Genomic DNA, 17,634 nt, shown 5'->3' on the forward strand with positions numbered 1-17,634 from the left:
GCTGAGTCGCTCTACCCCGCTGTCTTTTCCTCGCCGGACCGCGGGAGGAAGGAGACGGGAGGGCGCGAGCGGCGAGATCGCCCTCAGTGAAGAAGGCGACCCGCGAGCGCAGGGAAGCGAGACTCCGCGACACTCGCAGTGCGGGCATGAGTCTCCAGCGAGCGCGCCGTCTGCGTGGGGCTTGCCCAGGCAAGCGACACACTCGCTGTGTCCATCGTCGTCGTGCAGGGGGCCCTGCAAGTACCACATGAGTGGCGGGGCATCGTGAGACGCCGCTGCCGTGAAAACGGCAATTGGGTGGTTCTTTAGAGCGGCGAGGGCCGCGGAAGCTCTTAAAGCGGTGAAAACCGCTGGAAATCGCTCTTTAGAGCGGCGTTTAAGCCGCGGATGAAGCTCTCAGGCGGCGCGCCGGATGGCGGCAGGGGACGCACAGGAAGCGGCCGGAAGCGGGAAGCGGGAGGCGGCGGCTCGGGCGACGGCGCTAGAAGCTGCAGTCCGCGAGGGCGCCGGCGCTTTCTTCCACCGGCGAGTCCAGGCGAGTCCGCTGCGGGAGCCTCTTCAGACGGCGGCGAGAGCAGAAGGCGGCGAGCTTCTTCGGCTTCAGGCGGAGATCAGCGAAGAGAAGTAGATGTCGTCGCTGAAGGAGAAAACACTGAAATCCTATGGCGAAACGCCTGCTTATATAGCCCTATACCCCGCCCATTTCGGCGGGAATATTCGCGCGCTTTGTCGCCATAGGCCGCGCAGCTATGCCGCGCCGCCATTGGTTCAACAACTTGTCTATGAGTGAACCAATGACGGTGCAGTTACACTGCGTTATTGAAAAAGGCTTCAGCAGCGGGGAAAAAGGGAGACCTTTCCCCATACGCAGTACGAGTGAAGTATCGAAAGGGAACATGAAAGCACGCGGCAGGTGGAAATAACCGCGTGCTACACAAAACATGAGACAAGAGCGCACGGCAAGTGAAAGTACACACAAACCGTGCGCTCACAATAAAGACAGGACTGGGAGCGCGAGTGTCCGAATCCCGACACGAAACCGAAACCAAACTAGACACGAGTGCCGGGATCCGAACGCCACGCTCCCAACATGAAACAAGGCACGCAGACAAGAGAGTGCACAGCCCCGAGAACACTCGAGACTGTACGCTCACACAAAAACACGACAAGAACGGGAGTGTCAGAGCTCTGTCACAAAACCAAGAAATAAACTAGACCGAAGTGACAGAACCCTGACAGTTATAGTTTAATGTAACTGCTTAAGGAATGTGCCCAAAAGTGCAAATCTTATTGGTTGGCCAATTTTAATTGCAGTGTGATAGAAAAGAAATACCTCTTCATAAAAAACAAAACAAAATATGGCATGCAAATGTTCATGAACAGACATATTGTTAATTCAGAGTAAAATGTTTATTGCACCAAATTAGTTTTTTTTTTTTTTTTCACCGAACATTCATCTTGGTGTGAACAAGCCTTAATAAAGAGTATAAAATAAAGTTCACTGTCAGCATTGTACAAAGAGAATATTTTCCAGATGAAATTGTAATCATTTTTCTCATACATAATAAATACACAATTTTATACATTTAAAGCTACCAATATCCTTTAGGAAGGCAGTTCCCTTGCATGCTTGGGTGTCCTTGGCAAAAATGTTAAAATCGGTTTAGAAGGACCACTCAGCTGAGCAAATGACAGAATTTTCATTTACGATTCCTTTTAAATCCATTGAATCAATGAAGTTGTATGTTTCATAGAGATCTCATTGTGGATATCTTCCAGTTTTGGCTTGCGACATCTTAATTTGTATCGGCACCTCCTTATACTTTGTGCTTTTGTCAATCCTCTCTTCTTGTTCAATCTAGATTCTCCCTCCAGCGGATGTGGCTGCGTTTACTGCTTAGCGTTTGTGGCCGCTGGAGCAGAGTATGCTTAGTCAATAGTTGCCTGGTTTTTACACACTCTGTAATTAAAGCAAATCCGCCTAAGTGTGTGTGTGCAATAAGCAATAATATAAGTGCTGAGCTGTGGGAGAACTTTTCTCGCTGAGTCCCACCACTCCTTTGGCTGTGGCCTGGGTAAATAATGCCTTATTGTTGCTCGGTTAACTCCAGGTCAACGGGTAACACTCTCCACCCCGGAACACAGTCAGACATATTCACACAGCTGGGATATAGACACTGTACTGGGACATTCATAGCAGAGTCCGCTTTGAAATGTATGAATAAATGGAGGAAACCCAGACACAATGTCATTCGTGGTTCAGAGAGGGTTACGGTTAATTACTGCAGTTAATCGGTAGTGGCAAGATTGATGAAGGCACGCTGACCAGATGTTTTGTGGGTTTTGGCCGAGATATTTGCCGAGATCACTTCCAGAAAACATTTTATTAATTCCTCAGTTTTTTTAAAAAAAAAATTATTTACAGAGAGCAAGAAAAAGCACATAATAAGGCAGATGTAGACATTAGATAAATAGCTTTGCTACTAAATGGCTTCATGGCATTATTGCTACTTTTAAAACTCAATTAATCACTGAATTGTTTCACATAGCTAATCTATAAAAATAGCTTTAAAGCAGTTATAATACTTTCCCTGTTTTAGGTAATCCGGGAATCAGATGAAAATAGACATGTATATTTCACTATATTTGGATATCTGTTATGTAACACATACTGTAGTATTGGTGGAAATTTTTTGATGCTAATATTTGATGCATCTCACTTCTGTGCTTCTGAGAAAAGACCCCCATCATCTCCTGTGTGTCTGTGAAGAATTTAATAGTTCGTATAACTATTGGCAGAAGTACCCACTTTTTTGCTGTGTTTGAACTACAGGAACTGGGAACGATTTTAGTTAGAAATGGGGGGAGAATAGAATTTTTAAAAAGCTCAGTGCAAAATTTTTAAAAAGCTCTGTACACGATGTTTACATATACTTACTCCACAAACGTTGTTGATGTTGCTGAATGCAGCACTTAAATACTGTCAATGTTGGCTGACTTTTGTCACTTCAGAGTTCCTAAAGGCGTCGCGATTGCAACCAGGAAAATAGCACTGGGGAAATTTAGATCTTGAGGGACCGCCCTGGATGCTAGTTCTTATATTGCTAGTTCATATCTCAATATCCTTATTTACAGTTTTGAATCAAACATTTTTGATCAGTTTCAAAAAATCACTGTTTGTTGCGCTAAACATTTTTGAATTTGCATTTATTTATAGCCACTTTTATCCAAATTGAATTAAAAATAAGAAATACTAAGACACAAACAGTTCATTTTTGTCAAAAAAGATCTTGACCTGCAATCCAACATCTCAAACAGCAGTAAACTCAATGTTCCCAGATTCCTATCATTCTTTCATCCCCTTTCTTCCATCTTTTCTGCCCATCATGTCTTCGCTAACATCACTATAACCCCTCATTTCTCAGGAGGCATAAAGGAAGTGACAGGGCAGAAAGGCTTTTGACTCTGAGAGGTGTCACCGTGTCACTAGTGCATTCAGCCATATTTCTTCGACTGCCCTGTCATCTGTCATGTGCTATCTCTAGACAGACTGTCGGGAGCGATAAATGCATGCTCATTTTGGCCTACTCCTCCAGTGTCCTATCTGTCTGTCTGCCCTATCTAGGCCATTATAGTACAACTTTGTCAAAGTACTCCACAGGCATTGCTGAGGTTTGATATGACCATGACAAACACTTCTATTGCCTTGACATTCCTAGGCTGGAGATTATACACCTAAGTGGCCTATCAAGGTTATTTCACTCCTTATAATGGATATGAAAGGCTTGTGCATGTGTCAGCAGGTGGTTTCCAGTCTAAACGCCCATTCATAACAACTTTAAAATAGCATAATGTGATAATTCCTTAAAAAAATCTTTCCATGATGATTACATGTTTATTATTTTCATCTAAAATTTTACTTGATTTAAAAGCTCAGTCAATTTTTGTCCTTTGCATGTATTTGTTTAGTTACATCAAAGAGGCTTTTAGGGGAATATATTTCACCCACAAAAATAACTTTAAATTACTTGTTGTTGTTGTTGTTGTTTTGTTCTATGGAACGTTAAAGAAAACATTTTGAGTTATGTACTGTGCTCGTGTGTAATGTCAATGATGTAGACTGGAGATTTCAAGCTGTAAAAATAATTTTTTTAGTCAAATCTTTTCAGTTAATCAGCTGATCATGAATCGTTCATAAATTGGTTTTCAAGTTCAACTCACTGTCTAAGTGATTTGTTAACAATGGTTATCAGCGAATAACAATTTAAAGGGGACAACTTATAATGCCCCTTTTACAAGATGTAATATAAGTCTCTGGCGTCCCCAGAATGTGTCTGTGAAGTTTTTATGCCGTTTTTGTGTGTCCCGCTTCAAATGAGCTGCTGCTCCAGGCCCGCTTTCTAGCTTTAACAACTCACGCTTTGGTTGCTCAACAACAACAAAGCTGGAGAATCTCACACAGCCAAAATGAGGATTGTCAGTAACGGTGTTCAGCCTTACATTGTTAAAACCGGAGTCAGACACTGATGGAGAGACTCAGGAAGAAGTTACAACTTTTAGAATGAAACTGGATGTTTCTGAAGGGTTAGTGGATAAATTTATGTAGTTGCTGTGGAGTGATTCAACTCATCGACTATCATGTGCCGTCAAGTTAATCTTTTGTGCAAATCCAGCGTTGAACTGACCCTCATTTGTGAAGCAGTCCGGCGTAAAATGACAGCATGGTAACAACACTCTACAACAACTCTTCCTCTTCTCTAAAGCAACCCATCATGGCCTCGCCTCATTTGTTGTGTGTTCCCGGCAGCGGGGTTTATGTAAATTTTAGGGTTACACTAATGACACTAACCTGGAAAGAAGCTTGTTGTAGTCCCTACCAGCCGTTTGTTGTAGTCCTTAAAAAGAGATTTCTGTAAAAGAAAATATCTCCTTTTGCATTGAACTTTGAGCGTTGTAACTTTGCAGATGTTGTTTATGATCAAACAGCAACATTAAACACCAACTAAAGTTAAAAAGTGAAATCATAATCAACCACCCCTTTAAAATTTAATCTGTTTTTCACACAATGCTATTGTATGACTTCAGTAGACTTGGAAAATAGTCATGTGTGTCACTTTTTTTGTTACTTTTATGGTGCCTTTTATGGGGCGTTATTGAAGTTCCCCAGTTTTCAATATTTATAATCAGAAATGTTTCTTGAGCATCAAATCAGCATATTAGAGTTATTTCTGAAGGATCATGTGACACTGAAGACTGTAATGAGTAATGATGCTGAAAATTCAGCTTTGCCATAAATAAATGAAGAATAAATTACATTTTAAAATGTATTAATAGAAAACAGATATTTACAGGTACAGATATTTAACCTATTAATACTAGAATATTGCGAATATTGCTATTTTACTTAGTTTTTTTATTAAATAAATGCAGCCTTAGTGAGCAAACATTAAAAAATCGTACCCCAAACTTTTAAACTGTATACATTTTTATATATATATATATATATATATAAGTTAATGCACTTTGAACAAAAGTGCACTAACTTTAGATTTCATGATTGCTCTCTGAAAGGTCGTCTGGGAATGATGGGCTCAGAGAGACATTGAACAAATTCATTTTGCTCCATCTGCATGTTCTGAAAATCTCAGGACACAATTTAATACCTCTTTCATGTCCTTGAGAAAAGTGTGAGGATTAGCAGTAGATAATAAGTTTTGAGCCCCTGTGAAACAGATGGCGAGTGGGCTGTTCTTATTGAAAACAGACTCAAGGGGAACACCATACTGCATGAGGAAAAACTGACTTTATAGGCAGCCATGTCCTTGGATGTTTGGCTGTTGTTGAAAACATCATACACCCACACTGTTTTTCTTGACAATTTTTTTTTTTTTAATCTCCCACAATGTTTTTATTCCACCCGTCAGTGGTTTGTTTCCAGGCCTGTCGAGGGTCAATCTTCCTGAGGGGCCGCCATTAGGCAAATGGATAAGATAGGAGTTGAACTTATTGAGGTGAGACACAGGAGAGAAAAGTGGGAAATACCCAAAGAGCCATAGAGTGCCGTAGGAAGAACAAACACAGCGGCTCGGCTCTTAGTCTCACACTTTTTACACATTCTCACATTACAGAGGACTTGACAGACTGTGTCTGCTGCTGAGGTCACAGTCACAGTTCACTTAAACTTGAAGCTTGGACTGATGACACTAGAGCTGCAACAACTAACCCGATAAAATGAATACAAATACATAATAAATATCATTCAACAATTTGTCTGTTGATTAGTTGGATGCGTAATACCCATCCTCACTGATTTCACTTTACACTTTTTATTAAATATAGGTTGTTTGACATTAAATTCAGTGTTTAAAATAAATCAAATTATCATCATAAAATCATGTAATTATGTTTTTTTTATAAGAACAGTAACTGTAGTGGCATTAGAGTAAAGAATTCCTGACATTTACAGTATAGGCACAAGAAATGTCAGTAAAGCACTGCTATTTTTGTATGTTTGGTTTGGATTTTGCAAAAAGCTATCAGTGATTTTAGAGTAATATTTATATTTTTAAAGGACAGTAACAGTATGTGGAATACCCAGTGATTTGCACATTATTTGGAGGACAACATTGAGCTGGATGTGGAATAACATGCTTTTACGGTATTATCATGGAAATAAAATCTTTGTTGTTGGTTTATTTAGTCGAAGATGAAATTGGCAGATTAATCGATTAGTTTTTTGTCGTGGCCCTAGCTTACACCACATTATCTTGTAGGTCAACAGGACAGGTGTCTCCTGTTCTTCTATCACTGATTTGAAACCGAGCAATGCATTAGGTTGACAGGGTGTGTAGATCTTCTGCTTGGAAGTGACATTTCTGTCATCCTTTCAGTATTTTTCAGCAGTAGTTGCCATCCACTGCCACTAATGTGAGATGTCAGGAACCTGTGGACAGATTTCTCAGGTAGTCTGCCCATGTGTTTGACATGTTTTGGCCATTTTCTATATTGAGAGAGCAGCAATGTGTCACTGTACAAAAAAGATATATATTAGACGGGGCTCTGGAGGGTACAGAGCTTTTTTTTTTCTTTTTTTTTTTAAAGAAAGAAAGAAGTCTTTTATCCTTACCAAGAGTGCTTTTTTTTTATTTTATTTTTTATCAAAAATACATTAAAAACTGTAATATTGTTAAATACTTTGACAATTTAAAATATCTGTAATTTATTCTTATAGTCAAAGCTGAATTTTCAGCATCATTACTCCAGTCTTCAGTGTCACATGATCCTTCGGAAATCATTCTGATATGCTGATTTGAAACCTTTCTTATTATCAATGTTGAAAACAGTTGTGCTGCTTCATATTTTGTGGAAACAGTGATAGATTTTATTTCAGGATTCTTTGAGTAGAAAGTTCAAAAGAACAGCATTTATTTGAAATAGAAATCTTTTGTAACATTATAAATGTCTTATTATTACTGTCACTTTTGATCAATTTACTACATCCTTGTTGAATAAAGTCATTAATTTCTTACAAACCCTGAACTTTTGAACGGTAGTGTACATATATAATCAGCATTAAGATACACAACTCTAGTCTTTTGTTTCTAGAAACACAGCTCATGTTATTGTTAACATACCTCTGGCATAATGTAAGTCTTGAAATTGTTTTCAGATTTCCCTGACACTCATCCATTTTCCTTCTACTGGTCTCCTCCAAACTCAAAAATCATAATACGAGTCTATCCGCAAAGATAAAAGGAAGGTGTACGGTTACAGCTAGATCAACAGTGTGGGAGCAGCCCGAGGTTTTGTGAAGTTCTGGAGGTGAAGGATCTCCATGTGGGGGATTAATATGAGTTCTCTTCTCGCATCCAAACCAAACAGGCAATCCCACTCCAAGGACCGGGAAATCAAACTCTGTTTGTTTTGCGTGAGGATTATTTACATAGTCTGATATTTACGGAGGCAAGGGCGGACATCGTCACTACAAAAGAGGGTTGCTTTTCTCACTGAAAAGAACAGAAATTAATTTGGAAGTTTTGCTATGAACTTGATATTTGGTAACACTTTACAATAAAGTCCCATTAGTTAATGCATTAACTAAAATTAACTAACTAACAATGAGCAATACATTTGTTACAGTATAAATTAATCTTTGTTAATGTTAGTTAATTAATGTTAACAAATAGAACCTTATTGTAAAGTGTTACCTGACATTTCCATCATCATTTACTTTAATTTTTTTAAATTAAAATTAAAAAATTTAATTTCTTCTATGGAGGAGATATTTTGCAGAATGTCTGAGCTCCTCCTTTTCCAAACAGTAGAATATATTTTGACGAGAGTTTTCAAGCTCCCAAAATGATAATATTTTACATTATCCTCTGTAGCTACATGTTAGCTTTGTGTGATGAACAGAGTGAAATTTAACTCATTATTTGCAGAAAATCTTTTTATACGGTTAGTTCACCCAAAAATTATAATTTATTAGTCACCCTCATGTCGTTTCCACACCCGTAAGACCTTTGTTCATCTTCAGAACACAAATTAAGATATTTTTGATGAAATCCGATGGCTCAGTGAGGCCTCTATTGCCAGCAAGATAATTAACACTTTCAAAGGCAGATAGCTACTAAAAACATATTTAAAACAGTTCATGAGACTACAGTGGTTCAATATTAACGTTATGAAGCGACAAGAATACTTTTGTGCGGAAAAACGGAAAAATGACTTTATTCAACAATCTCTAGTGATGGACTATTTCAAAACACTGCTTCATGAAGCTTCAAAGCTTTACGGATCATTTATTTTGAATCAGTGGTTCAGAGCTTGTATCAAACTGCCAAAGTCATGTGAACCATTGAAATTTCGAAACATTTCGAAACACTTAACAATGCCTTGTTTACTGAAATCTCGTGACTTTGGCAGTTTGATACACGCTCCAAACCACTGATTCGAAACAAATGATTCGTAAAGCTTTGAAGCTTCATGAAGCAGTGTTTTGAAATCACCCATCACTAGATATTGTTGAACAAAGTCGTGTTTTTTTTTTTTTTTTTTGGTGCACAAAAAGTATTCTCGTCGCTTCATAACATGTAATTTATTTATTTTTTATTTTTGACGGTTTTTTTTATGTTTCTTGGAAAAAAATGGGAACATACAGCTGTATTTCGCTTTTCTAGGCACAATACGTTTCCTACAGAGAGAAAAATGAAAACATTCAGTGATATGTCTGTTCTCAGTCACTGTGGAACAGTTATCCACCAACAAAGCACAGCTGTTGGATCTGGCAGTTAAACATCACTTTGACAGGATCTCTACTCACTGCCGAGGAAGGTTTTACTGTCAGATATAACAAAGTGTGAGGTGAAAAGAATCTCTGATGGACTCACTGAAAGCATTCATCCCTTCCACTCAGCTTTGTTCGTATAAACTCTCTCCCAAGACGACGCCGATGCCATTTGATCGAAACAGCTAGTTTTATATCATGTACCTCTGAAAATTTTCAAAGATGTTTTCCTTCAAGGCATTTCCCTTAGTTTCTGAGCGATTAGGGTCTGTGTTTGAGTCAAGGGTCACGAGGGATGACTTTAATTGGATCTCATTTCTCCAGATCTGCTGTTTATTTGAAGAGGACTGGGGCAGAATTGTAGCGACTGAGATCACCGCTGGGAAGGGAGGGGTTAAGGCCTCTGAACATGGCCGTGCTCAATCATGCTTCCCCTTACTCACTGCACAAATACCCATGGGCACACTTTCCTACATTGTGCTAAAGTTGTGACTGTGGCCTGCAAGGCCTCAGCGTAGATCTTTCCCACACTCTCAGCAGGCCGTCATGTGTGCGTTGAGCTCTGATCGAGGGAGGAGGGAGACCTTGATCTTTATTGGCCAATGACCTGCAGCATATACTATTGTGCAGAGCAGGGACCAATCAGAGAGCTCAGATAAGGGTCACTTAACAGCCCTGTGCTTTAGCTCTGCTCCACTGCAGCTTCTGACTACGCTACATAGGGATGGATTTATTATATCGATATTTATATACATTTATATAATTGTACTTTCAAACTCCTATGTTTTGTCGATTACATTACATCACAATTATTATAGAAAAGTGATTTAAAAATATGAATAGTCATCTGGTTCAGGGTTATTATAGCTTTGAATTTTTAATTTTAGTTTTTAATTTTAATTTAATTTAGTCTTGTTTTCATTCTGACTTTTTTTTTGTGTTAGTTTTAGTTATTCACTATTTTATATTTCAGTTTATTTCAATATGTTATTTCAATTAGTTTCATTTATTTTTCTTTTTGGACTTTATTTCAAGTCATGTAAATGTAAAAAAAATATATTTTTAACAAATTAGTAATAATATTTAACAATATATAATTAAAAAGTATTTTTTACATTGCCCATATAAAAGATATATATAGACATAATTATTTATATATATTTTATATATACTTAAAGATTTTTTTTAGCGCAGTAGAGGAATGTTTTTATTGTGTGTGCGTATTGAGAGACTGATAAATGCCACAGGCGCTGCTATCAGATATCTTTGTGATTTCCTGCCTGTGTTACATTAAGCCCTGATGATGATGCTGTGTGTGTGTGTGTGTGTGTGTGTGTGTGTGTGTGTGTGTGTGTGTGTGTGTGTGTGTGTGTGTGTGTGTGTGTGTGTGTGTTTACTTGGTATTCCTTACATTATGGGGACCAAATGTCCCCACAAGGATAGTGATACCAGTAATAATCAGTGCCCATGAGGAAAACAGCTTATAAATCATACTAAATTAAGTGTTTTGAAAATCTAAAATGCAGAAAGTTTTCTGTGATGGGTAGGTTTAGGGGTAGGATTAGTGTAGAATATGCAGTTTGAACATTATAGAGTTTATCCAGAGTTTATATTCTAGAATATACCGTTTGTACTGTATAAAAATCATTGTGTCTATAGGAAGTCCCCATAAAACATGGAAACCCGTATGTGTGTGTGTTGTTCAGGTAAACCCTACTTTATGGGGACCAAATGTCCCCACAACGATGGCAATATCCAACATTTTTAGTCCCCATGAGAAAAACGGCTTATAAATCATGCAGAGTTTTTTTTTTTTTTTTTTTTGAAAATATAAAAATGCAGAAGGTTTTCTGTCATGGGTAGGTTTAGGAGTGCATTTAGGATTCGGGGATAGAATATACAATTTGTACATTATAAAAACCATTATGTCTATGGAAAGTCCCCATAAAGCATGGAAACCCAATGTGTGTGTTTGTAGGGTTGGGGTGTTGGGCTTCAGTCTGTGCTGTTCTACTAATCCCCTGTTTTCACACACAGCTGTTTCCTGTTGGGAACATGGGCCTGGCTAGGGGCCTTTGTGAGACACACACAAACTAGAGAACACAATTTGCTTTTCCAGACAATGTTCACTGAAACGCCAAGGCCGCAGTGTCTGCCATCAAAAAGCCTGCGTGAAAACAACTTTGTCAGGAAATAATGCTCAACACAGCAATTTAGTTCATCTCTCTATTTCTTCATTCTAGGGAGTCCATTCCATTAAGACATGTTTTTCCTGGGAAAAATCTCCAGATATTGGGCAATAAATGCGGTTATCAGTAGATTGTGGCTTATGAAGGCAGCAGACATAATTGATTCTAGGAAGAAGAGACCAGTGTGAACATGCCGTACTGACTCCGATCACCCTGAGCTTCAGACATCTCATCAGTCAGCTTTATTTATGGATTTGGCTCTGACCTCTGGCCTGATTCTCCTGTAGTATAGGAGTGAAAGTCTGAGCTGAGTTCAAGAAAAAAAGCCTGCAGTCATTCCTGTGCCCGCTCATTTGTAATATCTGGAAATTATACGATCCATTTATTACAGCCAATGTTCTGTAATGTAAACTGACATTAATGTAATGCAGTCACGATTGTAAAATGTGTTAATGTGCACTTAACCAAATGGTGGTCCAAGGGAGCGATACTTGAGAATGATTTTTCATCTGACTCCCCACAGCATGAAGTAGCAGGAGATTATGGGCATTATGTGTAAAAGCTGCGTTTTACAGTTAACTGAAGTTCTGCTGACGGGCACTATGTGGTATGAGTGTCCCAAATAGTTCTCAGACAAAGATAGGAACATCCTGTTACTTTTAGACTTTCCATTCCTGAATTAGAACAGCTTTTGGGATCTTGTTGCCCTGGTTGTTCTAGTAAAAATGTTAAAAGATAGTTTTGCAAATAAAGTACTATGTGAGAAGAAAAACTCAGAATGTGTTTTATATAAACTTTTGTTGTCCTGCTTGAGTAGAAGTAGAAGATCTACACTTCTGTGGGGTCAATAGGATTTTTTCCATGCTTTTGAAAGAAGTCTCTAATGCTCACCAAGTCTACATTTATTTGATACAGTAAAATCTGAAATGGTGTGAAATATAATTACAATTTCAATTTTCTATTTTTCTGACACTCATTAACATTCACTCCACTTCCACAACTCTCAGCCTGCCCTGCTTTGCGCTACACTATACATTATGTGATACTTTTTTTCATTTAACTGAAATTGAAAAATTTAAAATGTCTTTACTGTCACTTTTGATCAATTTAATGCATCATTGATGAATAAAAGTATTAATTTCTTATAAATAAATAAATAAATAAATAAATAATTACTGGCCCCAAACTTTTTAACTGTACATCCTGGTATGAATATTTTAATTAATTATAGTGACTTTATTAGGATATGCTGAACTGATGTAATTTATGCAATTATTATATTTAATTTGTTGTTGTTGTTGTTTGTATAAATGGGAATAAGCTGAAATCTTCTTTTTCTGGGCATGTAGTAAAACAATATCCTTTTTGTGGTCTTTATATTTACAGAGTGAATCAGTGAAATATTTCCTGGACAACTTGGATCGGATTGGCCAACTGGTGAGTCATGATAACGCAGCACTATTTCATAAAGCCATTTCTTCATGGTATATGACCATGCAATGTTTTAAAAATTATATTGCTGTTATAGAAACAAAGATAGTCATCTGAAATGATAGTTAGTCAGATGCAATGTTTCCCAGCAGAGGTGGTGGCGTTGAAGACTGGAGACACTGAAAATGAAAGTAAAATGGTCTACTTCAGATTGATTGGCCAAGGTTGCCAAGAACACATAGTGTGTCTCAGATGAGTGATAAAAAAGGCCTGGAAGTGTTTTGTGTGAGCATGGAGACCAAGTCCAAATACAAAACAGATACGTGGTCTAGTTTGGGTGGGATGTGGGGTCCTTTGAAAACTACTTCCATTTTGTCTACCCTTGTGGCAATTTTCATTAAGAACTGTGTATTTGCCTCTTATTTTACTTTAGATTTTTATTTTTAATTTATTTTAATACATAGATTTCAGAAAGATCACATCTGCAAAAAGTATAGTTTTTATGTTTTAAGTGGGTAAAAAAGACTTTGGTAGAATGTGAAACTCTAATAGACCTGTGCAAAGCAAACAATCATCCTTGTTAATAAAAATATTTCAGATCAATTTAGCTAAAGCAAATTGTTAAATTGTCATTGTTGTGCTAATATATATATTTGCTATTGACTTTATTCACTCAACCTATTTTTACAGAGTTATGTGCCAAGCCGACAGGACATCCTATTGGCCAGGAAGGCCACCAAGGGAATTGTGGAGCATGATTTTGTCATCAAGAAGATCCCTTTTAAGATGGTAGATGTGGGTGGCCAGCGCTCTCAGAGACAGAAATGGTTTCAGTGCTTTGATGGCATCACCTCCATCCTCTTCATGGTGTCCTCCAGCGAGTTTGACCAGGTACTGATGGAAGACCGCCGCACTAACCGCCTGGTGGAGTCCATGAACATCTTTGAGACCATAGTCAACAACAAGCTCTTTTCCAATGTGTCCATAATCCTCTTCCTCAACAAGATGGACCTTCTGGTGGAGAAGGTACGCAAAGTCAGCATTTGCAAGCACTTTTCTGACTTCCGGGGAGACCCTCACCGACTGGAGGACGTGCAAGCCTATCTCGTTCAATGCTTCAACCGCAAACGTCGCAACCGCAGCAAGCCACTCTTCCACCACTTTACCACTGCCATTGACACTGAGAACATTCGCTTTGTCTTTCATGCCGTCAAAGACACGATTCTTCAGGAGAACCTTAAGGACATAATGTTGCAGTGACTTTTACAGTAGTTTGAACTGTTTTTTGCCATTGTTTTTGCCACCGTTTTCCATCCTATCGCAGGAGAAAATGCCACCTGGACTTCATTTGAACGTTTTAACCTTGACAACTGTGCAGGACAAAAAATCATGGTGCAAAATTTGCATCTTGTGTTAGATGATCATGTACTCCATTATGCAGACCTTCATACTAGAGACATGATATTCAAACTCTCTCTGTCATCACACATTTTACTTTCTTCCTGTGAAACGGGAAGTTTGAAAACACCTTGGATGGTGGAAAAACCAAGAACATTTGAGGGTGTTACAGTTTGTCAATGCAAAGAAAATGAAGCAGTTTGGTAGTCAATTGTTTTTCGTATTTTCACCTCTTTTCTCAAGGATACACTCAAACAATGCACAATAACTTTACACTGGCCCATCTCCCAAATAACATCCTAAAAATAAATGGCAGACCTGCACTGAACATCCTGCTTGATACAAGTAGTTAATTTTTATGTCATTTGACAGGTTTATTTTTGATATAATCTAACATTTAAATCACATTTTGCTTTATCTATACTTGTGAGTTTATAGATATGTATGCAAAATTCTCATTAACAACTAAGCAGGGTTTTTGTACATAGAGTGAATAGTGGCTTTTGTACATGTTAACTGTGTTTGCTTTTATGTGTCTCTTCACGTTAAGCTACAAGCTTTGAAATATAGAGTAGGGTCAAATCACTGGTTATGCCTCTAACACCACTAACTTAAGATGAATAATGCATTAATGGTATTTTTTAAATGTCATTATTGCACAGCATGTGTACTTTATGAGTATTCATATGATGTTAAGCCTCTCGAAATGTATATAACCTGTGACTCTTCAAGCCAGCCTGATGCTGTTCAGTTATACAATCAGCAGATGTAAAGATCTTAGTTCCTCCTTGATTTCAGCCAGGGACTTATCTTGTTGAATGGCAGCTGTGTGCTTTTGGTGTTAGCTGATGTGCCTACAAGAGTCCCAGGTTGTGATCCCGGACGAGCCCCCAATTAGTTTCACTCATGTAGCGATCTATTCTTTTGAACTACTCCATGAACGGGGTGTGAAGTGACTTCCCAGTGATCTCTTTGCGTTTGTTGGTGGTGGTGGCACCATTTGATCCGTTTTCCAGACATCTGTTTTTGTCATCAGAGATAGTCGCTGATTCACAGTTTCCTCGGAGGGCGAGCGGTTTCAACTTCACTGCAGGTGTTCGCTTGTCAGAATTTTGTTTTGCCTTTGTTTTGTGTTGAGGGACCACTTGAGATATGTTATCAGATAGTTTTCAAGTTTTAACAAGAGCATCAAGCCCTTTTCTTTCTGTTTTATGTACTTCAGTGGACACTGTGACTCATTTCTATAACAAAGCAACATTGAGAAAGTTTCTCTATACCCTGAAGGCAATTTAAATTCTGTCCTTCCTTGTAATCTCCACAGTGCCATGTTGGCTTACTGAAATTTGGCAGGAAGGGATTTGATTTGAGAAATTGGACACACCCTGAACCTTTGTCCCTGACAGCTCTTCCCAGTGGGAGCAACACAGATGCATTTACTGGAAGATATCTGGCTCTTGTGCACATGAAGAAGGGGAATATATTCTTTAATTCAAGGCTGTATTCATCCTTGTTTCCTCTTTTAAGACCATTGGGAGAGTTTGGATTTTAAATAGTGGAAAAGAAATGCAGACACAAGTATAAAGGCTATTAAAACTTGCAATCAAGATAAGCATATGGCGTGGAATTAATTTAATATAAATTATGTTTGGAGAATAATAATCAGAGAAACTATTTCCAGTTGCGATTTCAATCTACTGAAGATGATCTAACTATGGTATTTACATTACATTTGCTGCTCTGGTGTTTTGTCCCTCTTTAAGGATCTCATGAGTGTCACTGTTAACTTGATGTCTACATCAACACCCCTTTCAGTGTTTTACTGTACTTTTTTCCACTTGCTTATTTTGCTTCCCTTTTTGTTTTATGTATCCAGTGATTGTAAAAAGTGTGAAATTCCAGATTAACTGCATTATGTGTGTTTTGTATATAAGAACAATATAAATACAATAAAAATGCTGAAGTTATGGTTTTTGGCTTGTTCTTCTTTACTGCATGTTCAATGTACACTGTAACAAATATCATGTTTTATTTATGGTAACAAACAAACAAACAAACAAAAAAAAAAACAGGCAGCTGTGGTTTCCAAAAATTCATCATAAAAAATACAGTACAATGTTTTAGGTATTACAGGATGGAATATTAGTGCCTGTATATCTTACAATTTATAACTGTATATTTTATTAAGTGACATATACCAATCTGATGTTTTCCTTAAAATGTATTGATAACCACAATGATAATACAGGCTGTACAATAGAAATCCACATTATAAATCAGAGTTCATGGCCTGTCCATAAAACATGGCCAACACGGCTCAAAGTCACACACACAGTGCAATAAACGTTCACTAAATAACAGAAAATGTAACACCACAATGTAATGATGAGAACATAATGTCTGCTCTTTATTGTTTTTCACCGTATATGGTAATTCATAGTTTATACTTATATATTATTTTTTTGTTCTTTGTTTTTCACTGTAAATTTATTGTATTTCACTGTAAATTATATGGTAATTTATAGTTTATACTTATATATTATTTTAAATTATAAAACGGTTAGTTCCTGTCCTTGATTCTGATTGGTCAATAGCTATGTTTTATCATCACGATAAACCCTTAGCAACCACTCTTAGCAAAGTAAACTGTTTGTTTCCTTTTAATATTGTTCATTGAAGCTTACTGTATTATGTAGAAGAGTTACTGTGAGAAAGAGATCGAGTGAGTGAGTTTATTAACTGCATTCAGATTTAACATTTTCTTTCAGTTCAGTCCTATGTTTATAATAAAACATCTGTTTAAATGTCCCATGTATTATCTTGTCCTTTTAACCCTCTACAACACAGCGTTGCCCTCATGCAATGGAAAGTTTTCTTAAGCCCTATGTTTATTAAATGTTTCTTTAAATGATTACAACCAATTAGAAAGGTCGAGAAAGTACCAAAGAACAGTCCAGTAAGGTGTGAGAGTCACCATCAAACACCCTGTAAAGGTGGGACGTTCTGTTCTGACACATGGTCACAGGAGCACATGGTGTGAGAAGAAGGTAAGATTATTCGCTTAAGTAATCTTATTTAAAACGACATGAACTGTACATAAAAAATAGGTGTGTGTATGAAGGTGTAGAGAAGACTTTTGTCAGGTTTTATGAAGTTTTGCATGTTCAGAAATTCAGTTTTTCTTTTCGTTGCCTCAAGGCAACGCTGTGCGATAAGGGGTACTTTTCGAGGATGTTTTAGACAATATCTCAGATTGGCAATAATGTGTTATAAGAAGGGTTCCTGGGTGTGCAGGAACACCCAAAGTGATGTGCAAAAATTGTAACATACACC

The 17,634-nt window shown here is 37.7% G+C and overlaps 1 protein-coding gene across 1 annotated transcript in view; it reads left to right on the plus strand.

Moving 5' to 3' along the window:
• The window catches only part of gna12a (guanine nucleotide binding protein (G protein) alpha 12a), a 47,721-nt gene extending 31,465 nt beyond the window's left edge, over window positions 1–16,256 (plus strand). Inside the window, exons 3-4 of the mRNA XM_067382433.1 lie at window positions 12,862–12,912; window positions 13,597–16,256. Coding sequence (XP_067238534.1) covers window positions 12,862–12,912; window positions 13,597–14,166 — 621 coding nt within the window. The 3' untranslated portion in view covers window positions 14,167–16,256. The remainder of the gene's footprint in view (window positions 1–12,861; window positions 12,913–13,596) is intronic.
• Window positions 16,257–17,634: the final 1,378 nt, after the last annotated feature.

The sequence above is a fragment of the Chanodichthys erythropterus genome, chromosome 3 (assembly GCF_024489055.1).
Source record: "Chanodichthys erythropterus isolate Z2021 chromosome 3, ASM2448905v1, whole genome shotgun sequence".
Lineage (NCBI taxonomy): Eukaryota > Metazoa > Chordata > Actinopteri > Cypriniformes > Xenocyprididae > Chanodichthys > Chanodichthys erythropterus.